The sequence below is a fragment of the Eucalyptus grandis genome, chromosome 6 (genome assembly GCF_016545825.1).
Source record: "Eucalyptus grandis isolate ANBG69807.140 chromosome 6, ASM1654582v1, whole genome shotgun sequence".
Taxonomy (NCBI): Eukaryota; Viridiplantae; Streptophyta; class Magnoliopsida; order Myrtales; family Myrtaceae; genus Eucalyptus; species Eucalyptus grandis.
The window spans coordinates 8,452,328-8,477,416 of record NC_052617.1 but is presented as its reverse complement, the minus strand read 5'-3'; the positions used below and the strand labels follow the sequence as shown (position 1 = coordinate 8,477,416).

The window sequence follows — 25,089 nt, the reverse complement described above, 5'->3', positions numbered from 1 at the left end:
GAAAGAAGAACAAATCAATAATATATATATATATATATACCAAAAACACAAAAAATAAAAAAAAAGAGAGGCAACCTTGCCGACTAGGATTCAGCTTTCTCGTGGATAAGAACACGAAATTTCGATCTAGCTATCACCATCGGGGCAAAAATAGATCGACGATCACCCTTCATGAGCATTGTGATATTTAAGCTATCAGATGGCATTGTGATTCGATATTCAAGTATTCTAACACTGCTCGGTTGAAGCTTGGACATTGATAATTGAGAAAGCAAATGAAGATCGCATAGGTTTGACCCTCATACAAAATTTTATGGGATCTTTATAAATTATTTTATGTGAGGGCTCATGCAACCTTGCTTTGGCTGACGAGGGCATCAAAGCCCTCACCTAGTGCCGGTGAGGGTTGGTCGGCGAGGGTCGGCCAGCCATCCTCATCAGCCCTAACTCCAAAAATTTTTAAAAAAGGAAAAAAAACCATCAAAATTTCAAAATATTATTAAAAAAGTCTACACTAGCAATTTTCAACAAATTTTGGTTGAATGGACTCAAATGGTAAAATGTAAAAAGGTTTATGACTCAATTGACAAAATCAAATGTTTAAGATTGAATTAACAAAAGTGCAATAAGTTTAATTAATTTTGGACAATTTTCCCATTCCAAATTATGAATAATGGTATAACAATTGCAATTGAGGAATGTGAGAAGCAATCGAATTGATATACCCTAATAGATCATGTCAATCACAAGTCAAGAGAATTCCAGCTCACCTAATAATTTGTCTAGGGGACATGACCATGCACATCGATTAAGGAATTTGTTTTTCACTAGTAGGATGTCTCCAAGATTGACGCATACATTATTGCATTTGCATATAATTAAGCGTATCTGCATCATGTCTCCAAATTAATCATGTTTGTCACAAATTCTAGGATGTTCTTATCGGAACTACCTTCTTCATCTACTGCTTCTCTAGCCATCTCTTTCCATCTCGAGGAATTTTTCCTGATCTCTTCCCCCCTCTCTCCTTTCATGATATCGTTCACGCAACTTTCGATTTCTTCTCCAGTCACGATCCTGCGCTCGTTAGCCTGAACCCTAAGGCCGACCTTCCACACCTCAACAATGAACGTGGCGTTCGTCGGCTAGTCTGTCCACTGAGGCATCATTACCATGGGCACGCCCAAGCTCAGAGCTCCAAGGATTGAGTTCCAACCGCTGTGGGTCATGAAGCAAGCGACGGAGCCGTGGCTTAGCACTTGGAGTTGATTGCACCACTTCACCACCGAACCCTTGTCATCGATCCCCACATCCTGCAGGAAATTTCTGGGGAGCTTCTTCTCTTCCGATTCTCTCACCACCCATAAAAAGTTGCTCTTCATTCTCTTGAGCCCGTTCGCTAATTCTTCCATTTGATCTTCTCCGAGAGAGGCCAAGCTTCCAAATGATACGTAAAGAACGGATTTGGGTGGCTTCGAGTCCAACAATTTGAGGCAAGCTTCTGCTTCGGGCTTGAAGAGCCTGAGTCCGTAATCTTTGTCATCTTCCAGTATCTTGTCCAAGTAAAAGACAGGATCGTTGGTCTCAGGTAATCGCACGTGGTCACGTATTTAAAATCAACCCTCCAAATTTTACACACTTTCATTTTAAAACCTCATTGCCCCATTTAGCACATAAAAGACGGTGTCCAAATATGACACTCAAAGTTTGTAATTTTCTTTTCAAATAAACCTTCTTTCAAAATAACATTTGAACTTGTAATTTAGGCAATCAACAACATGATATTACAAACTCAGACCGTCATAATTATGCATAATTTCACCCAATAAATCAAGCATAAAATTATACTTAACAGCTAATCTATCATTAATTTTCACTAATCATGATTAATTAGCATTAAAATGATTAATTAAGCTAATAATGGTTAATTACACTAATCACGATTAATTAAGACTAAACATGATTAATTAAATTAACCACGATTACTTTAAACTAATTACAGTTACTTAAACCAACTATGGTTAATTAACCCAATCACGATTATTTTACACTAACTATGGTTACTTAACCTTACCATGGTTACTTAAACTAATTGTTCTTAATTAAGACAAATCTCCCTTAGCCTTAATCTAATCCATACTTTAACACTAACCGCAATTAACCATAATATAATCCTACCTATAAACTCAATTAACTTCCTAATCAATAATTAGGAGTTAACTCATACTACACTTGACACCCATGGCTTGGCTAAGGAGGGAGGGGTGTTTGGTGGTGGCTTGTGGCAACGGTGAGGTCGGTGAATGGCAGCACGAGGAATGAGCGGCACGGACTCAGCAGTGAGCAGTGGTTCGCAATGGTGGTGATGGTGAACAAGGGAAGAAGAAGAAAAAGAAGATGATGAAGATGAAGAAAATGAAAGCAAAATGGAGCGAAAGGAAAGGGGATGCTTTGGCACTTAAGAAAATCGGAGTAGGGATAACTTGAGTGCATTTATTAATGAAAAATGTCACAAAATGCCGACGTCATTTTTCTTTAGATTCATTGAAATGCATTTTGCACCCTAATGGTAGTAATGCAAAAACTAGGCCATTTTGGACTAATGTGGTAAAAAATAATAAAAAACTAATTAAAATTAAAATTAAAATTAGTTAAAATATTTAAAAAATAATTTAACAAAATTAACAAAATTATAAAAAAAAAAAAAAAGGGAAAGAGGGGAGGCGGCCGAGGGATCGGCCTTCAACCGTCGTTGCCGCCGGGAAGGGCCGGCGACGGTGGGGAGAGGGTCGATCGGGGTCGCCGGGCCCTAACCGAGGCCGGCGACCCTAGCTAACCGGCGGCGACTCGTGAGCCCTTGCCCCTGCATCGGGCGAGGGTCGCAGCCCTCACCCAGCATTTGGCGAGGGCTGGCGCCCTCGCCCGGCCGGGCCAAGGGCCACCGCCCGTTGGATTTGGGCGAGGGCCGCGAGCCCTCACCGCTGGCCACGGATCGGGGAGGGTCGCGACCCTCGCCGCTGGTTGGCGGGGGCCGCGGCCCCGGCCAAGGCTCGGCGACCCCGACCGACCCTCCCCGGCGACGGCGGGTGACGGCGGCGGCGGCGGCCGAGGGCTGATCCCTCAACCGCCTCCCGATTCCCTTTTTAATTTTAATTTTTAAAATTTTTTAGTATTTTAATTATTATTTTTTACCACGTTAGCAAAAATGATGTCGTTTTTGCATTATTTTGCCACGTTAGCGTGCAAAACGGTGTCGTTTTGGGCGCGCTTTGCCGAAAAATACCACGTCGGCATTTTGGCCGAACTTTGGCCGGAGTGGTACTCAAGTGATCCGTTTTTCTTCGAATGTGGCACTTAAGTGTACATTTCGTAAGTTATAGCACTTAAGTGTCCTTTGAGCAAAGTTATGGCACTTGAAGCGTTCTTTTGCCAAAGGAAAGGGGATGCTTCGGCTGAAATGCGAGAGGGAGAAGAACGTGAAGGGTGGGGGGGGGGAGGAGAGAGATATCTTGAGATTTTTCCAAGATTTTCATTATTTGCAATCCAACACAATCCCTTAAAATCCTCTCATCATTTCTTTTTTTTTTTTTTTTTTTTTTTGTGTCTGGGGGAACCTCCTCGGCCCCGGTAGCCGAAGCGTAGACCCTAGGTGCTACGTAAGTGGGAGGACCCATCACCCCGGCAGCACACTTAAAATCCCTTAAAATCCTCTACACATTTCTTTTTCTTTTTTTTTTTTTTTTTTTTTTTTGTGCTTCGGAGGAACCTCCTCAGCCGGTAGCCGAAGCGTAGACCCCAAAAAGAAGGGGCGAGCACGGGTAGCGGGTAGAACCGAACCGGAGAACCGAACCGAACCTCGGTCCGGTTCCCGGTTCTTAAAGGACCGTTCCGGTTCCCTGTTCCATTTTTCCGGGAACCGAACCGGCGCGGAACCGCAACCGAACCGAACCGCCGCGGAACCGGTTTGGAACCGTTAGGGTTCCAAAAGGAACCCCCCCTCGCCCCGCGGCGCTCCAAGCCTCCAAGTCCAGCCTCCGGCCTCCCCGTCCTCTCCTCGTATCTTCCCTCGCCCCTCCGATTTCAGCTGGACGCCACTCGCCCTCAAGGCCACCGCCGTCGGACGCCACCGGGTGGACGCCAGTCCCCAACGTCGCTCGACGCCTGCATTCGCGACACCTGAGTCGTCGTTGCCCTCAAGACCCCGACCACGCCCTCGGCCACCGCTCGCGCTGCCACCGTCGCCGAACGCCGCTGGACGCTGGCCTCCCGACGTCGCTCGACGCCCGCATTCGCGAATCGCGTAAGCCGACCGACCTTGACCAACGCCCCGCCGTGACCGGCCGTTGCCCCGAAGACCCTAACCGACGTCCCCGCCGTGACCCACGCGCTCGCGCGTAAGCCCCGACGCCTTGCTACCGCAACGAACTGTAAGCCACTGTTTCGGCTGCGATTTTGACCCACGGGCCACGACGCCGTTGCTGGCTGCTGTCTCCGCCTCTGACCCGACGCCCCTGCTGCTGCAGTCGCGACGCCCATTTCAAAGCAACGGAAAACCACATCGCCAGAGTTCGCCGTGGATTTTCAGAGCTCCGGTCAAGCCTATTTCGCAAGTTGTTAAGTTGTTCTTCACAGATTTGGTGTCGAAGATCAAACGAAGGGTGCACATTGTAAGACTCTTTCGCTCGGTTGAGACTGTAAATATTGCTGAGGATGCACACTGTAGATGTAGCGTTGGCGTTGGCCATAGGAAAGTGCCCAGTCGATTGACTGAGATGAATGCCGCCAATTAGAATTGTCTGGAAAAATGCCCTGGTGGCAAACTGAGCAGGTTGATGTCATTGGGTAGAATTAAAAGACCATGCAGCTTCTTTGTTCTATCTTAGTGTTGGCTTGTCTTGGCAGTGTGGCCTACGATCTGTTTTTTTCTTGATTATAGGCCTCAAAAAGGTTGCAATATGTAGAGGAACTTTTCGACTTAAAAGCCCTAATGGTATTCCAGAGCATAGTCCCAAATTAGGATGCAATTGAATTCTATTTCTCTTACAAATGAAATGAACTAGTTTGCTAACACTTGAATCCTAAGGCTTTTAACTAAGAGCCTCTCCTTGCTCTGGCAAGTGCCTTGGATGCTTAGTGCCTCGAGCATTAGATTTCTTAGTGCCTTAAGAACGCTTGGCAAGTCTTATTTGATATTAGCAATTCCTTGAGAAAATAGACAGTGATATTCAAAGAAGCTTTGAAAGAGCATTGTGATATAGTCCTATGCCCAAAGGGTTAAAAAGTTCCTTTTAAGTTAAGATGGTTGATAAAGACTAAAGAGTTCCTTTTATACTAAAGATGGGAAAGAGATGTTTATGATTACTTAGAGTTTTGCTTGGTTTGGTGCCTTATCATAAAATAAGGGCATATTTGAATAAATCTTGCATTTGTATTGATAATATGATATAGTCCTAAAGTTGTGTATTGATTTGATTTTTAGCAATTGCTTGCATATTCTATAACTCAATTCACATTATGTTTTGAATTTTCTAATTATATTATATTATTGTTGTGTAGTGTGGAATTAATGTATCAAGATAACACGTCAATGGAGGTGGAGGGACGTGAGGAGATGACTCCGGGTATGGAATTTGAGTTTTCTGGCAATGAAATTGAAGAAGATGCACCCCCTACCTTGAGTGCCACAAATAAGGTATCCGATTCTCATGATAAGAAATATACATCTGAATGCTGGAATCATTATTCGAAAATCAGTAATAAAGATGGAAAAATATATCAAGTGAAATGCATTCATTGTGGGTCTATGCTTAAGTACCGTGTTACTAATGGTACTTCTGCAATGAGGAAGCACTTAAACACATGTAAGAGGTTTCCTCGTAATCTAGATAAGAGGCAGAAATTCTTTGTACCACGTAATGTCAACACGGCTGGTAAGGCAGGAGGAGATTCTAGTACTGGTAGCGTCTTATTGACATGGTCATTTAATCAAGAACGAGCTAGGCACATGCTTGCTCGGTTTATCATCATTGATGAGCAACCTTTTTCCTTAGTTGAGCGTGTTGGATTTCGTGAATATGTTAGTGAGATACAACCTCTCTTCAAACATATATCACGTTTCACAGTGGCAAAAGATTGTATGAAGTTGTTTTTATGTGAAAGAACTTCTTTGAAGAATTATTTTGGAAAGATTAATTCTAGGATCGCACTCACGACTGATACATGGAGTTCCAATCAAAATCTGAATTATTTGTGTCTCACTGCACATTTTATTGATGAAAATTGGAAGTTGCATAAAAGAATCATCAATTTTGTGGTGATGCATAGTCACAGGGGTAGGGAGATTGGGAAAATGGTGGAGACATGCATTGAGGAGTGGGGAATAGAAAAAAAAGGTGTCCACAATTACCGTGGATAATGCCAGCTCGAATGATGTTGTAATTGGCTATTTGAGGGATAAACTTTCCAAACAAAGGTCGTTGATATTAGATAGTAGTGTTTTGCATATGAGATGTACAGCTCATATATTAAATTTGATTGTGAGAGATGGCTTGACTACGGTACGTGACTCCATTGCACGTATCCGAAATGTGGTTAGGTATGTAAGGAGTTCTCCCACAAGAGCCTAAGGATTTAAATCTTGCATTGAGAGAGAAAAGATCACTTATAAGAGTTCGGTAGTTCTTGACGTTGCCACTAGATGGAACTCCACTTACCTCATGTTGGACACCGCCATAAAGTTCAGAAAAGCTTTCGAAAGGATGGAAGATCACGATTCATCTTTTGTAAGTGAGCTAGATCATGAAACTCCTAGGGATGATGATTGGGAAAATGCTATTATTCTTTCGAATTTTCTGAAAGCATTCTATGATGCCACCAAGAAGATGTCTGGGACTTCATATGTTACTTCAAATGATTATTTTGAAGGGATGGCTATTTTGTATAGATATTTGAAAGATGCGGTCAATGCTTCGGATCCTAAGCTTCAAACTATGGGTTTGAAAATGAAAGAAAAATTTGACAAATATTATGGAAGCTTGGATAAAGTGAATATTATGGTGTTGATTGCGGTTGTGTTAGATCCTAGAGCCAAGTTAAATTATGTGAGATTCTTGTATGGACAAATTTATGACGATGAATTGAAGATTGAAGAGATGCATTGCAAGGTGAAGAATACATTAGAGCATTTGTATGAATTTTATGAGCAATCTTCTCTTATTTCAAGTGATCAAGATTTTGGTGGCCATAATTTGGGTGCAAGTAGTAGTAGTTCCACTTCCCAACCCGATACGGGTGGTAGTGAAGAACTAAAGATGCATGAAGCCCAAGATTGGAAGAAAATGTTTTTATACTCGAATGAACAAGGGCGCGATGATAACAAGTCCGAGCTTGATGAGTATCTTCAAGAAAAAAATGAAAAGGATCTCGGTCTTGACATTTTGGTTTGGTGGAAGGCTAATGGTTCAAAATATAATATCCTTTCTTTGATGGCTCGAGATATTTTGTCCATTCCTGTAACAACCGTTGCTTCAGAGTCAACTTTTAGTACATCGGGTCGTGTGCTTGATGGCTTTCGAAGTTCTTTAACTCCCAAAGTAGTGGAAGCTTTGATTTGCACTCAAGATTGGTTGAGGGCCGCTCGTGTACCGTTTGGTGATGAAGAGTGTATCGAGAACGCAGAACAATTTGAATTAGGTAAGTAATGTTTATATCTTTATATATTATAATTCTTTTTGTATATTTGATAAGTGAATATTTTATTTAACCTCTTCTTTTTCTTTTTTCAGATATGGTTGGCCTTAATGCGGAGATTATTGTTGATAAATAGAGTTGGTGGTGTCGCAACGGCAATGGATTTAGCGGTAGAGAATTCAAGCAAGGTTTTTTATTGACTTTGTGCTGCTTTAACTATATTGTCAAAGAGTTTATGAGCCTTTAAATGGTTGTTGTGATCTCACCATTGATAAGTTTAATGCATGGAAAAACATTGTTGTCAAAGAGTCTATGTTTTGTTTTATTGTTTTCATAGCTCGGGAAGTATATTTATGGCATGATTTTGATGTTAGAGGATTATTGCGACAGTGCTGAAGAGTCCGATAATATGCACGTATGTTATAATTTTTTTTTTTTTTTTATTCATTTTTAGAGTGTGTATGTTATAATTCAACTCTAAAAATGAATAATAGAAAAAAAAACTGTTGGCATTGGTATGTTTGCTAAGATGTGAGAAGTTACCGTATAGTATACGCGTACGTTATAGTTTTTTTTTGGTAACACGCGCATACGTTATATTTTTTTTTGGTAACGTGTGCCTACGTTATAGTTTTTTTTTTTTTTATAACGTGCACGCACGTTATAGTTTTTTTTGATAACGTGCGCGCACGTTATAGTTTTTTTTGATAACGTGCGCGCACGTTATATATATTTTTTTATAACGTGCGCGTACGTTATATTTTTTTTTTATAACGTGCGCGTACGTTATAATTTTTTTTGATAATGTGCGTGTACGTTATATATATATATATATATATATATATATTTGGTAACGTGCGCGTATGTTATAATTTTTTTTTTTTGGTAATGTGCGCATACGTTATAGTTCAAATCTATAAATAAAAATAAAAACAAAAAAAGGAACGCGGAACCTGTTGGAACCTGGAACCGACCCTGGAACCTGACAGAGGTAGGTTTCGGTGTTCCGGTTCGACGAGTAGGTTCCGGGTTCCTCATTTTGAGGAACCCGTACCCGAGGGTAGGTTCCAGGTTCCAGACGGAACCGAACCGGAACCTGGAACCGCTCACTCTTACCAGGTGCTACGTAAGTGGGAGGACCCATCACCCCCGGCAGCACACTTAAGTCACCAAGTAACTCCGCCAGAGCCTAACATTTCATTTATTTTATTTGTACTCTAGTCCATAAATGTAAGGGCATTTTGGACATTTCACACACTTATTGTCCAAACTTTCCAAATTTGCCCTTGGGCCACTTGTTTGAATTGGGCTTGGCGAGTTTGGCTTGGCCCACTTGGGCCTCCTTGGCCAATCCACATGGGCATGAAGCCCATCGGCCCTCACTTGACCTGGCTTTTATTTCCAACATCCAATTCTCAATCGACTAACCCTTTTTCCAAATTTTTAGCTTGCTGATAAATTAACGGGTGAATGATGTGACATCTAAATGATTATTTTGAAAATTTGGAAAGTTCGATACCCGAAATCGAATTAAATTTTATGATTAAAATTGATCAAATACAACTTTAGTACAACCTAAACTATCAAGCAACTTCTAGGGGTTTTTGCACGATTGACCCATAGTCAATGATTTTCGATCCACGTTTGTATCTCTTTGAATCATGGACGACCTTTGGTTGTCAAGTAATCACGAAAATTCAACTACGTACCATGAGTACAAGATCAATAGAAAATCGGCTTATTGTCATAATCATACGGAATCACTTGTGAACCAACTATGTACTTCTATCGAATCGATTTATATCCATTCATCAATTGACTTATAACAATGTAGTGTTGACCCTTATTGATTCTTATAGTCGAGGGATCGATCTTTGATCGAATTCTCTAATCTTTTGTGTTTTAACATTTTACGGTCTTATTCAATAGATTAATTAACTCACGAGTGATTAGTTCAATATAAATTAACTGTTAGTGCATTGATGAAATAACCAATTTATATATTTCGAAATAAGGGTTATATTTTGAGATATCACAAGTGATGGAGCTGAAAAAGATGTGGTTTCATTAGCACTTATAGACAAGATAAAAAGGATATTTACTCTACTTCTAATCTGCTTCTTTCTGAAGGAACAAGTGGAAAATAGTGTGCGCATGTACCATGGCATGTGACTAAAGGAGTTATGAACGTCCCACATTGGGAGGAATAATTTAAGTGTGTTACTCTATTGATGAAAATGCCGTTTGTTGTCTCTGCTAAAAGGGGTGCTTTGTCTTTGAATAATATGCTTTCTCTAGTTTGTGTCTATTGTGGATGGTCCAAGGTTCACTAAATCCTTTAAATTGATAAAATTTCGTGGACCCAATTTGAGCAGATGGGACAGTTCTGCTGCAAGACATTGTAAGAAAAGGCAAGTCGGTCGGAAGATGCAAGAACTGAACTTTTCTGGATTGTCTCATTGGTGTGAAACCGGTTTCCATGTAATGTAAAGTCGCATGTGGTCTTTCGGTCCAAAGAAGACCTATCAATATGCACCTCGACCATTAGAGATAATGGATTTCACATGAAGTCCAATTCGGTCCGTCCCAGAAGTTTGTGCGTCTTGGATACACATGAGCCGGATGCATTCAAGATGAAGAACAAAAACCAAAGTTCAGCTGGACTTGTCCGATTTGGTTTGGGTCAATATTCGTTCTTTCAGATCATTCAAACTTCGTACTCTGTAGTGTTCATTTCCACTAGGTCAACGCTTCTGTATCTGAGCAGTACGTGACGTTTATAAGAGCAACTCTTCTTGTTTGCGCACCTGATATTATATGAGCCACCTATCTTTCTCAAAGTTTAATCTATCTTCATATCTCATTGACATCTTAATTGGCGTTTTCATAGCGCTTAACACATCTTTGTGAATATTACCTTATTACAATTTGAGCAAAGCACATCTTTATGATCGGTTTATATAATTTCCCTGATCATATAAATCATCGCTAAAGTAATCATCTTTACTCATAAATGAACTGCAGTGAAGTTCCATTTGCAAATGACTCCTTATTAATCATGAATGAAGCAATATCACTTGTACATCTCAATTATGTTCTTCACGAAATCGCTGATGTTGTTATCAGAACTCCCGCCTTCTTTCATAGCAATTCTCGCCCTCTTTCTCCACTTCAACGAATTTGCTTTGATCTCTTTCCCTCTCTCTCCTGCCATGATCTTGTTCACGCAACTTTCGATTTCTTCGCCAGTCACAATCCCTTTCTCATTCACCCTAACCCTGAGACCGACTTTCCATACCTCCGTGATGAATGCCGCATTCGTCGGCTGGTCAGTCCACTGAGGCATCACCACCATCGGGACACCCAAGCTCACTCCTTCCATAGTCGAGTTCCACCCGCAATGAGTCATGAAGCAACCCACCGAGCTATGGCTCAGCACTTGGAGTTGATCGCACCACTTCACCACCAAACCCTTCCCATCTAGTAACTCCATATCTCGCATGAAATTGCATGGGAGCTTCTTCTCTTCAGACGCTCTCACCACCCACAGGAAGTTGCTCTTCATTCTCTTGAGTCCGATAGCTATTTCCTCCATTTGCTCTTCTCCAAGGGAAGCCAAACTTCCGAATGATATGTAAACGACCGAGTCGGCATCCTTCGAGTCAAGCCACTCGATGCTTGTCTCGGCATCGTTAAGCTTGAAGAGGCTGAGTCCGTAATCTTTGTCGTGTTGGATTCTCTTGTCCAAGTACATAGATGGGATCGTTGGTCCTACAGTGAGCACTGGGCATTGACTCCCCACCCACTTTACCACCTGCACATTTCAGGGAACACATACGTAAATGCAATACATTTATCGCCTGCACATGCAAGAATCAATTTAATTTCCTTCGTTTTATCTGCCCTTCTTAGAAGAATTTATCCCTCTCGTCACAATCGTAGTACCAACCAAAGGAAAAATGACACTTATAATCCCTAAAAGTTAGCCTTATGTTCAATATTGTCTTTTTCTTTGACCCAACATGGGAGACAATCACCATAAGTCCTTAAACTATTGTCAAATGTGCAATCTAATCCCTAAAATTTCAATTTGTTCAATCTTGTCTCTCAACTTTCCACAACAAAGTCTAGTATCCATAAATTTTTTATAAGTACATTATTGTCCAGATTTTAGTATGTCTTTTCATTTCCATTGATCTCCTAAATAAATAAATAAAAATTGCTAAATTTTTATTATCTTTTTTTACCTTTTGGGTCATTATGAATACTGCAACAGTTAAATTTAGGTATATTTCAACTAATGATTTCTATAATAGTAAAAGTACAACCTCACTAAAGTTGTATCAGGTTGATGTCTTAAATGTCTTCATCAGATTATTTAAAAACGATAGTGATTTATCTATGGATATTTGTACCTATATAAATTTAAATGTTGTTCCCAATTTTTTATGTAGATAAAACTATTAAGCTTTTGTATTTTGTGTTTTCCTTTTAGTTAAATCTGCGTGTCTCCGTTTTCTTGTCCAACCACTGCACCACCTACACATTTATTGAACATGAGTAGGATGCAGTAAATTCCATTGCGCAAGTGGTAGAATCAATTAAATTTCGACCATTCTATCTACCATTCTTAGAGAAATTCATCACTCCTGTCTCAATCCTAATTCAACCCTATAACAAGCGTCTATCACACTACTTTGTAAAACGATTTTTGTTTCTCTTGCAGAGGTTATTTTGTAGGCTTAACCAAAGCTTAATCACATATAAAAAAAATAACAGGATTTACACAGAATCCGGCTGTCATAAAGGTTTTAAACTGAAATTGGCTTGTTTCATCAAATCGTTTATAGAATGACCATCTGCCTACTGCACTCCAACGTGAGGGGATTTTAATGGGGGTGCAACTAACCTCAACCTCGAGCTCGGCGAAGGTATTAAACAAGCGCCAGTTAGCTCTCATCACGTTGGAGAATTGGTCCAGCACGAGTTTCGCAAGCGCAGGATATGCATCAGCATCGGCCACGAACGAAGGAAGATCGTTCAACTTCAAATTCGAGATGACCGGAGGGACAGAAACATGTCCCTGTCCTCTTGAATCTTCTAAGGGGAACTTTAGCGTTCCTCTGTGAACGTGGCGGTAAATGGCACTAACCGCGCAAGACTGAGTGAAGAACGAAGCTCCGTGCATGCCGTGCTGTATCGCTATGTCAAGAGCCCATGTCATGACCGAGTCATACACGAGGACTTTCGCTGGATTATCTTGAGAAGATTGATGTTGCTCGATGAAATTGGTCAGGCTCTTTGAGACCGAAACTGTGAAAAGTTCAAAGTAGACATCCCGGTTCAGCTCTCTGGTGTCCACGCCCTCGAACCCATCAGATATTTGCTCGATCTTGATGGAACTCATTGCGTGGTTTGTCGAATGGAGGGACTTGGAAGGTTCGGAGATGGGGATAATGAGGGCAACGTTGAGACCCTTTGAGGCTAAGCGTTTCGAGAACTCGACCACCGGGTTCATGTGACCTTGTGCGGGGTAAGCAAGAACAAGAACATGAATTGGTTTGATGGTTCTCTCACTTCTCTGTTGGTCCATCATTTCTCGTGGGGCTTCAACTCTTTCAGAAACTGATGGAATGCGAGTGAGAGAGGTTGATGCTCATATCGTGAAGCATTTCATTGAATATATAGAACCAGAAGGTGCGCACAAATATGAACCAGCTGAATCGTTTGAACGGTAGTTATACGGATTAGAGGTGTACTCGTTACTCAAACCCAACTCGCACGTTCATTTATATGAAACACTCGTCATTTGAATGGTTGTGGTGATTTACATTGTTTGGCCACTGGCCTACCTACTTTCCTGAGTGCGAATGACGAGGCGCAAAATTTTACTTGACTAGATTTAATAGTGTTCGAATACGCGATTAAATGTCACTCCCTTTAAAATGCTGCAAGAACAAAAATATATTTATGTCGAAACCCTAAAAGGGAATTATATGATAACCCAACTAGTCCTCCTTCGTCACCAATCTTGTGAAACCCAACCCCCCCCAACCCGGGTTGAAATCATCATAAAACATCTATGCAAGTATGTCACAAAGAACTTGATTCATGTTCATTAATTAGACTTATCTAATATAGGAAAATCATTTGTTGAGATACATATTTGGGTGTATAAGCATCATATATGGATAGCATTGCGGAAATTCGTTACCTTTATGATGGGAATTAGGAAAGAACATGAAGGAGCCCAACTTCTCCGAGCACTTACAACGTGTGTCTATTTAGCTCTAATTTCATTCAAAAGCACAAAAGCACAAGACAAGTTAATCTTGAGCCAATCAAGTATAGTTGGTATTATAGCTAACCACGTAATTATCCGGATATAGAGTTCTCAATTCGTTCATGCAAACTCACGTGTGAATCTTGGCACATCTGGTCAGGCCATCGGTGGGGACAAAATGCCCCAGACAAGCTAAGTGTCGAACGAGTCATTCACATAGAGCAAGTGAGATACATGGCAAAAGGATAATTTTCATTTTTTAAATGACGAAGAAACGTAATAACATAATCATTCTTGCAATTCAATGGTCTTACCCACCATCACATAAGTTAGGCATATAGCTCTTTCGTCCATTATCAGGTAGGGTTTCCATAAATTAGGCTAAGGAACATGAGTATATATTGTCTAAAGAGGCACCATCGGAGCCATTTGCCAATTTTTAAATTGTTACTTCCTTAAAATCTGTAAATACATTCCTTGTAACTTAAGAAGAAAAGAAAAAGAAAAGCTACACGCCTTGTATAGTTCTAGTAGTCACTAAATAATTACATCATTAATCACTTCAATGAAGACGGAAGCATATATGTGAGACAACAATTAAAATTATATTGAGGGTTTCTCGCTTGGTAATTGGAGATTTTCCGTCCAAATTTTGTTAACTGCGCACAAAGTGTTCTGGATTAATGTCATTTGGACAAAGCAAAAGATTTAGATATAACTGAGTTTATTGAACTTTGCAGGATGTTCCTCCAGCTAGGACCTAAGAAGAAGAGACCATAAATTCTAGGAGGCAGGGCACAAACAAAAACATGAGCTGACAACGACGTATACAAAAAATGACATCACTGCTTTCCGAAGCAAAAGGAGAAGTTTTCTGCAAATCAATAGACCGTGCCTCGAAATTTTTGACATGACGATGCACTGTTGTCGCGATTTAGATCTTTTGTTTTCGTCGGCAAGTGTCACACTTTAGTTCGCTACGGAACAAAAGTGCCATGCCAGACTAGGATGGTCCAAAGGGATCGTGATTACCGATAACTACGTAACTTGTCCATGTTTTCTTTGTCAATCTTAGACACACTAAAGATAATTATAATAATGATAATGATAATTAAGAAAAACAAACAAACAAACAAACAAGTCACTCTCGAAGTTGTCAAGTTGGATTTCGCATCTCAGGTTAAGCATGGACACGGCAAGAACAGGGAAAAAAATTCATTTATTCTTAATGTTGGTGAGAAAAAGAGAGAGATAATTGGGTGACATTTTTTTTATTTACTTTGAAAACAATATTTTGTTCTAGATTACAAAAAGCTAAATAATAAATAATTATAAATTGTTATAGAGTCCATTTTTAAAGAATTTATAGTTTACAACAAATTGTTATTCTCACAATAGTTCAAAGACAATTATGCTAGCAAAGTCCAAAAAGAAATATTTCAATATGCGATGTGGCTTGATCTATCATTTGTGCAATTCAAATATCTCACATAGAATTGGTAAGTTGGTAATAAGTTGCTAATTTGCAAATTGTGTAAAAAAAAAAAAAAATTGGTAATTTGATAAAAGGGTTAAAATTACCGATAAGTTTCCAACTATATAGCAAGTTGGGAAAGTTATGACCATTTTAGAAATGATTAACAATTGATTATGTGTTACCAACTAACTTACCAATTAAATTTGCTAATTGTTAAGTAAAAATTCTGATCTAAATTAGAGTAACTTACCAACTTTCATGACTTATTGGACTCACTAGAAAAAAATAATTACAAGAAGCAAGATTAGGTCTGGATGCACATTTGGCTGTGCACCTACCACCCAGTGCAAGTGCAGCGGTGCACTTTAGGATAGACTACATCCCATATCAAGTTGAGAATTGAGATGATAAATAAATGTCATATTCTATTCATTATCAAGTGAATATACATAAGTCTATTTATAAGTTTTACATGACGACTATTTAAAGTAAGAAAATATTAAATACAATCAATCAGATCAATCAAGAGAAATATTAGAGAATCGCGTAATATCTTCTTAAAGGAGCGCACTATTTCCGCCCTAGCCTTTGCTTTGACACTTCCAAACATAGCCTCGAGGTCGGTGGTGCCCTTGAGGAAGCTGGGGTCGTCGTCCTCGAGGACCATCTGGATCGAGCACGACCCGAGGCCGTCAGTGAGGGCGAGCATGATCTTCCTCATCTCCGACCGAATCTCCTCGAGGTCGATAATGCTGCTGCCATCGCAGTCAAAGCGGTCGAAGACGGAGTCATAAAGGCTGGTTAGCTCCTGCGGTGTGGTGGCGACGTCCACACCAAAGTGGGTCGATAAGGAAGGGGCATCGACTCGAAGGCCTTGCGGAGGTCAAAAGGGGAGAGGACGCTGTCGCGATTGAGGTCTCTGTTTTCCATCTTCATCTATTATTTTCTTTCTTTGCTATCCCTCTTTTTTTATTATGATGGTCGCCGGTCGAAGCCTCACTTGGCTCCTGGACCTGCTCTCCGTCGCGTTCGTTTAAGCAATCAGATGGAGTTGTGATTGGATATCAAGGACTCTTAACACTGCTCGGTTGAAGCTTGGACATTGATAATTGAGAAGCCAAATAGAGAACACAAAAATTCAACCCTCATATAAAATTTTATGGGATCTCTATTAGTTCTTTTAGGCGAAGGCTCGCGTACCATGCCGCCCTCACCCAAAGCTAATGAGGGAGGTGACGCCCTCACCCAAAGCCAACAAGGGTTAGCTAGGCAACCCTTGCTAGCTAAGGGTGTGCAATAGGAACCACCCAAACCAGATTGGATTGATCGATTCTAAGCAATCCCCATGGGAAATGGTTCAGTTCCTAGACCGGTGGCCAATTGGTCTAGTTCCTGGTTTTGGGATTGGAACCAGATCGACCAAACCAAATCAACTATATCTATACATCTTAATTTCTTAATAAAGCCTAACTTTCCCAATTTCCCATCCCCTCTTGTTTCGACATGCTCATTTGTCTTTGTTTCTTGTGGGCGACTCTTTTTTGTTGCTTTACATGGTGCTTGATGGTTTAATTTGTTTTCAGAGGAGCGAAAGAGGGGCGGGGAGGGGTTTCATTAAGCATTTTTTTTCCTGAATATTTGTGATTCACTGCAAAAGTCTAATAGAGACCGATTCTATTGGACCGGATCAGAACTGACCAAACCTATTGGTCAGTTCGGTCCTAGTTCCAAGACCGGTCAATCCAATCCCCAATCTCAGAAACTAGTAACCGGTTCCTAGTCCCAGTTCTACCTTAGAACTAGACCAAATTGGAAACCGATCATCTTTATTGCTAGTCCCAACTCCAAAACCATTTTATAAATAAAAAAAAAAAAAAAAAAGGAAAAAAAACCATAAAAATTTCAAAAATTATTAAAATATTATAAAAAATGTCTACATCAACACTAGTCATCCATATCAACAATTCCCAATCAATTTTGGCAAAATGGACTCAAATAGTAAAATGTGTAAATGTGTATGACTTAATTGGTAAAAATTAAAAGGTTTATGACCGAATATAGGTTTAAGACTTTTTGGACAATGAATTATAATATAGACAAAAACAATTGAGGGATACGAGAAGCCATTGAATTGATATACCCTAAGTAGATCATGTCAATCGCAAGTCAAGAATTCCAGCTCACCTAATAATTTTTCTATGGGATATGACCATGTAAATCGATTAAGGAATTTGTTATTCACTAGCAGCATGCCTCCACGATTGATGCATACATTATTGCATTTGCATAAAATTAAGGGTATCTGCATCATGTTTCCAAATTAACCATGTTCGTCACAAATTCTAGGATGTTCTTATCAGAACTCCCTCCTTCATCTACCGCTTCTCTAGCCATCTTTTTCCACCTCAAGGAGTTTTTCCTGATCACTTCTCCCCTCTCTCCTTCCATGACATCGTTCACGCAACTTTCGATTTCTTCTCCAGTCACGATCCTGCGCTCGTTAGCCCGAACCCTAAGGCCAACCTTCCACACTTCAACAATGAACGTGGCGTTCGTCGGCTGGTCTGTCCACTGAGGCATCACCACCATGGGCACGCCCAAGCTCAGTGCTTCAAGGGTTGAGTTCCAACCGCAGTGGGTCATGAAGCAACCGACGGAGCCGTGGCTCAGCACTTGGAGTTGATTGCACCACTTCACCACCAAACCCTGGTCAGCGATCCCCACATCCTGCAGGAAATTTCTGGGGAGCTTCTTCTCTTCCGATTGTCTCACCACCCATAAAAAGTTGCTCTTCATTCTCTTGAGCCCGTTCGCTAATTCTTCCATTTGATCTTCTCCGAGAGAGGCCATGCTTCCGAATGATACGTAAAGAACGGATTTGGGTGGCTTCGAGTCCAACCATTTGAGGCAAGCTTCTGCTTCGGGCTTGAAGAGGCTGAGTCCATAATCTTTGTCATCTTCCAGTCTCTTGTCCAAGTAAACAGACGGGATCGTTGGTCCTATGGTCATGATCGACCATTGATTCCCCATCCATTTCACGATCTACATTCAATAAATAAAGGTATATGCAATTTATCACTCGAGATATTGCTCTTACGTTAGTTGTTTCATTTTCATCCAACATATACCTCATGTATACTAGATTTCTCTTCTCCCCCTCTTTTAAAAGTAATTCTTGAAAAACTAAAATCTTTCTACAAAGTAATACGATGATACTTGTCGCATGTGTTGATCTGATCCACTAATTTAATTAATCACTCATAATCCGACATTTAATTTAGTGAACCCACTTTATGAGTCAGACTAGTTAACCCAAGCGCTGCTCCATTCTTTAAATGAGTTTCGCAATATATGATTTGTCAATTCTGCAGTACTTACCTCCTCCTCGAGCTCAGCAAAAGAATTGAACAAGAGCCACTTGGCTCTCTGAATATTGGAGAATTGGCCGAGAACGAACGGGAGCGCGCCAGGATATGAGTTGACATCAACGACAAACGAAGGAAAATCATCCGGCCCTAAAACAGACATCACTGGAGGATCAGAGACAACATGCCCTTGTCCGTGTGCAGCTTCCAATGGGAGCTTGACCCTTCCCTGGTGAATCATGTAATATGTACAACAAACGACGCATGACTGCGTGAAGAACGGAGCTCCATGCATGCCGTGTTGTATTGCTATGTCCAAAGCCCAAAACATGAAGGAATCGTAGACAAGTACTTTGGCGGGCTTCTCTTCGCAAGCCTGATGTTTCTCAATGAAATCATTTAAGCTGTGCGTGACGGAGACTTGAAAGTGTTTGAGAGCATCACCCATGCTTAGTTTCTCCCTGTCAACGTCTTCAAATCCATCGGGAATGTACACAACATTGATGGAGCTTGAATTAACCAAATTGGGGGACTTCTTGGTGGAGATGGGGATTAGGAATGTGACTTTGAGACCCTTTGAAGCTAAGCGTCTGGAAAATTGGAGCATCGGGTTTATATGGCCTTGTACTGGATGTGTTAAGACTAAAACATGAATGTCATGTGGCCTGCACATTTTGTTTTTCTGTGTATGTCTCCCACCGTTTCTCTCTTTTGTCTATGCACTTTAGGCGATTATGATCACTCTACAAAGCTCATATTTATAGACATTAACAAGCAACATGAAAACAGATAATGACACCTATAAATATCCATAATCCATTGAATGGTAGTTGGTCAAACTCGCTTGCATTGGTGATGGGTACACATTAACACATGCCCTTTAAACTGTTTGTTGGATTTTGACCTGTACCCTAATCTTCACCAGAAGTGTATGAATAACAGTACTGGATTTAAAACTCCCAATTAAACGTTCAGCATATGCTACAAATAAAGCAGAAATACAAGTCCTCTCCCAACATTGAGAGAGTATCTCGCTCGCCACCGTGTCCATAGAAACATTACGTTACATTTTTCACTCATATTCTCCGATACAATAATCATTTATGTCAACATGCTTCCGACGTCTTTGACAACAGTTTCATACGCTAGAAGAATGAAACTGCCGCAAGCTATTATTGCAGTTTAGCAGGGAGGCGCATTACCTGCCGGTCAACCTCCAAACCGATCGCATTGCTTAAAGTCGTAAGAAGTGATTTCTAGTGGGCTTGAGAATAGCATATGTTAATAGCCGTACGAAAATGGCTAAAATGAAACACGACAAATGAAAGGACACTTTGCCAGTGCTATAGAGTGATATTCGATTGGCAATAAATATTTCGAGACTGGCAACAGCATATGCTAATTTAAATGACATCATGGCTTACGAAAGCAGATGAATCGCTTATTATATATACAATAGGAAGTAAAAGACATTGAATCTGTCCGTCTTATCTTTATACGTTTCCATTTGGGACAGAAGCAAAACAACAAATTGTCTAGGATAGTTTAATGCACGCATGTAACTTTCTGCAGGTGTCTTCATTGATTTGAATTGTAAAAGATGATGGACGTTTAGAAGATGACTATGGTTACTCTTAATCATTATTAGTGTCAAAGAAGAGACGTCTCAGTCTGTGCTACCTCGTTTCCAATGGTAAGTTCAGTAAATATGGGTTTGAAGTTATATTATTTTCACTAGTTGCTCATGATTTGTCGTATCTATAGAATGTTGCGAAAACAAGCATCAAATACAATAATAAATAGAACAAATAAATAAATCAGACAATGAAATATATAATTAGATTGGTGTGATCTATTTCGCAGGGATAGCAATATTAGAATATTTAAATAATAATACATGCATTTATCTAACAACTTAAATTTTTAGAATAGTTGATAGTGGTTCTACAAAATCTTACATTCTGTCAGAGTTGAAGGTCTTGAATTTGAATCTTTCTAGACCCTATTTGTCTCCCCAATTAAATATTTCCACATCTAGTACTAGGCAAAAAGTTCAAATTAAGTGTGAAGGAGAGTATTAGAATATTTAAATAATAATCCATGCCTTCATCGAACAACTTAAACTTTTAGAAAAAAATTGACTTAAGCTTTTAGAACCGTTGTCGGTGGTTCCTCAAAATCCTACATAGTATTAGAGCTGGATGTCCTCAATGGAAATCTTTTCGAACCTCATTTGTCTTCCCAGTTAAATATTTTCATGCTTAATACTTGGCAAAAAGACCAAACTAAATATAAGGGAGAGTACTAAAATTTCAAATAATAATTTGCATCTTCATCTAACAGTTTAAACTTTTAGAATAATTGGTAGTAATCCCATAAAATCTCATAAGTAACACAAAATCCTAGTACAAATCTGATAGGGCTAGTAAGGACACCTACAAGGGGTGAATATGTGTTAAAAGAACTTCCTACATGGGTGAATATGTGTTAAAAGAAGTTTTGCAAGACTTAATAAATTAACTTGTCTTTTGAGGATAATAAACTGAAAATGTAAAAGACTATAAACAGTTATATAAAGCTACGAATTAAAGTAAAAACTTCAAGAAAAGAAAATTGAAACACAAGGTTTATAGTAGTTCGGCTTAAACCAAGCCTATGTCCACTCTCCCGCACTAACAGCCTATTGGCTGAATTTCACTAAGAATCAAAAGAGATTTTACAGTCTCACTGTGACACCCCGAAGCGCCCAAGGTTGCCACATCTTACCAAAGAAGTACCTTAGTTCCTAGGTATTTTTTTTAAACGGTCCCAGCGCATCTTATTTGCGGAAGCATAATCAAGTCTTACTAGTTCCTCCTTCAACAACCATGATACAATTGCACACCACTAAACATTATAAGAAAAGATAGAGCCCAGACACTTTTATTTACATATTTTCATGATGGATTTTCTTGGGTTGGTACATCAAAAGAAAGGCCAAGATCTTTAGCTACACTCGGCCACAACCCCAAAAAGAAACACTCGACCCACTATGTCTATCGTGTAAGATCCCCCATCATCTAGTGTCGGCTATTTTCCAAAAAGTTGCAGGTCCTACTCTTCACGAACGTGCCATCACACCCATCCCGGTGCATCAGGCAGTGGTGGCGGCAACATCCCTCGCATTGCCCCATCTCGACGAACGTGAACCGATATGAACTCCTGAATGACAAGGCCCTCAGCCAGGCCTACATCGTACATCACTATCACACGAACCCAAATAAACGTAAGACCAGGGATGGTGGGACAGTCGATCTCCACGCACTTGACCTTCACATCTGAATGAAGGCCGTAAAAGACGCCCCGCGTGACAACATGGAGCGGCATCTTTCTAATTTGAAATGTTGGTCCTCGAAGGGATAAGTACAACCACTTAGCAAGTAAATGACCAATAAACCACTCAATACATCATGCCCCACACTCATCACAATCATAGCATAACACATGTCATAGGTGCACATACATCCATGCACTCACCATCATCATGCATCCATGCACTCATCATCATCATATCACATGTACCATCATGCCATAGGTGCACATACATCCATGCACTCACCATCATCATGCATCCATGCACTCATCATCATCATGTCACGTGCACTCATCATCATCATGTCACATGCACTCATCATCATCATACCATACATATACCATCATGCATAATGCAATTCCAATTTCCCAATTTCATTCTTTCATTTTGGGCCGCCACATTTCTCTTTTTCGAGACCAATGTTTGCATCCCACATTTATCACTCGCACCCCACCTGGCATCGCGAGAACCATCCGTTACAATACCTGCCGGGCATCCGGCACAATACCTGCCAAGCATCTCGTACCCCAACTGGCATCACGAGGCATCCCTCGGCACAATACCCGCCGAGCTTCCGACTCCCCCACTCTCCGGGCATCTCGAAACTCCTGAGGACCCTTCGGCATCCAGCCATTCAAGGCCACTAGGCAACCGGCCGTACCCTTCTAGCCAGGCATCCCAACACTCCCGTGGCATCGTCGGCTCACACCTTCGACGGCCTTCTCACTTATCTTAATTCACATCTTCAATTATAATTCAATGTTAACATGGCATGTGATGTAATGGTAATCAATATCATTTTCATCCTTTTTATTCATATATGCATTTCCAATCATCATCATGCATGCAGCAAGACACAATCATTCATAACAATACAATTCATGGAGTCCATACAATTTAGGATAGTCCATATACCATGCCTTTTTGAAGTTTATTAAATTCCAGCTTGTACCATTTTAGAAAAAATTTAAATTAAAAATACATATGATTCTCAAAAATCATGAAATCAGGACATGTGATAGACAAGACAATAAGATAACAATTTCATGAAGAACACATGCCCAAAAGAGTTTCACACAAGAAGATATAATTCACACAAATACAGCATGCAATTTCGGATAAGATCAGATTGCGCAGTTCTTGAAATATTTCGATTAAAATACCCAAATGACCTCCGAAAATTATGAAATTTTACCAGGTTATAGTCAAGACCCTAAAGTAGATTTTTCATGCGGACATCTAGCCCATATTCGTTCTAGATAATTTTCTATAGGCGTTCGAAGCTCCTGATTCTAGCACCGAAACGTCCAGTATACCTATCTCCGAAATATCGAGTTTTTACCTACTTATACTTCTTCGTTTCCTCTGAAATTTTGATATGTTTTACTTCAAGAGGTCCCTACAACTTTCATTAAGGGATCTAGGTGAGATTCTCAAATAATAATCACCATATAGGTCTAGGAAGTCTCGGGTGTCCAGTACCGTGTTTCCAGATTTACCGTCTTCAAGAGAAAGTCGATTCACTAGGCTAAAATTGCTCATTTTACCTCAAATTTGAGTATGTTAGTCTTTAGGATGTTCTCTACAAGTTTGATGAAGAAGTTGAAGTGAGATTCTCAGTAAAAAGCAACATGCAACCCACAAAACCACCAAAAGGTCGACAAAGCAGTTCCAGATCTAGTGTCTTCGTAGAAGAAGAGTTTCACCCCTTAAATATCAGCCATTTTGTGTCAAATTTTAGTATGTATACTTTGAGATATTTTCTACAACTTTCATGAAGGAGTCGAAGTCAAAATCCAACTCGAAACATGCATGCAAGCCTCCACAAGTTTCTGAGTCAGGCTGTTTACACGAAATCAGCAAGTTTTTTCAAGAACAAACCACACTAGCTTCGGTTCCTTACCTCTAAACACCCAAGATTCAACCACACAGGCAAGACACACATGCAAGAGTAGAAATTGATCCTAACTTGCCTCTAAGATCAAGCGGACGACGGCACACAGACAGCACACGGATGGCGAATGTACAGTGACGGACAGACGGCTCCTTCTCCTCCTCGGTTCCTCTCCCTCTCGGTGACCCTCTCTCTTTGGCTTGGCCGAATCCCTCCACCGGCCACTCTCTCTCTCCTTTTTGTTTCCCCTAATTCCCATAATTAGCAATGATGATGTGCCTCCCCACAAGCCAATGCATGGAGCCTTCATTTTTGCCACTTGGCAAGACTCATGCAAGATTGGCTTGGGCTTGGAAGAAGTGGGCCCGCCACTCCTCCCCTCCTTGGTCGATGGCCACCTCTCCTTGGGCTTCAATGGGCTGGCCATTTGGCCCATCAAGAGTCCAAGCTATTGGGCCAAAGGCCCAAACCTAATTAAACCCTAAATTTTACCTTAAACACTTTTAATTCTTTCTTTTGTAGGTTTCAAGTTTTTTAATTTCACATGGCCAAAATCTTGTAACATTTTATCTATAGGAATTTAGCCGCATAGCCAAGAATAAATTATTCTCGTTAATTTATCCTATGAACACAAGCATATATCATTTAGTCTTAAGAGAAAACTAATGGCTAAAACATAGACCATAGGTAATTTTATTACCTAATTATGGGCTTTAATACACCTTAGAGCTTGTCTTGAATTTTTTTAGGATGCCACACTCACGTCCTTGATTCCATAGTGTAGAAACTCTACTATTCTTCCTCAAGGTCTCACAAGTGTTTGATCCCTCTTTTGAGTATAACTTAAGCTTAGCGATTAAAATAGCAAAGAACTAGGAGCTTCAGATTTTGAAAATTTTCTTTCACGCACACACTCGAATAACTTGAGTGTCTTCCTTATGTACTCCTCCGTGCCTTTATAACCGTTGGCACTTTCTAAATGAGTTTTTCCAATCTACCCGTTGGACATAATCAATCAAGGAGATCTTG

General features: G+C 40.3%; 2 protein-coding genes and 1 pseudogene across 2 annotated transcripts; all 3 read right to left on the bottom strand.

Annotated features, from left to right (window-relative positions):
• Positions 1 to 893: 893 nt before the first annotated feature.
• Positions 894 to 1,480, bottom strand: LOC104416138 (annotated as a pseudogene).
• Positions 1,481 to 10,670: 9,190 nt separating this feature from the next.
• LOC104456178 (UDP-glycosyltransferase 74E2) lies at positions 10,671 to 13,429 on the bottom strand. The gene is made up of 2 exons (XM_010070920.3): positions 12,599 to 13,429; positions 10,671 to 11,503 (listed from the first exon to the last, which is right to left on the bottom strand). The coding sequence occupies exons 1-2, from the start codon at positions 13,283 to 13,285 to the stop codon at positions 10,763 to 10,765; spliced, it is 1,428 nt and encodes a 475-aa protein (XP_010069222.2). The 5' UTR covers positions 13,286 to 13,429; the 3' UTR covers positions 10,671 to 10,762.
• Positions 13,430 to 17,661: 4,232 nt separating this feature from the next.
• Positions 17,662 to 19,553, bottom strand: LOC104456177 (mogroside IE synthase). The gene is made up of 2 exons (XM_010070919.3): positions 18,828 to 19,553; positions 17,662 to 18,491 (listed from the first exon to the last, which is right to left on the bottom strand). Exons 1-2 carry the CDS (start codon positions 19,485 to 19,487, stop codon positions 17,757 to 17,759), a joined length of 1,395 nt encoding a protein of 464 aa, XP_010069221.2. The 5' UTR covers positions 19,488 to 19,553; the 3' UTR covers positions 17,662 to 17,756.
• Between the last annotated feature and the right edge of the window lie 5,536 nt (positions 19,554 to 25,089).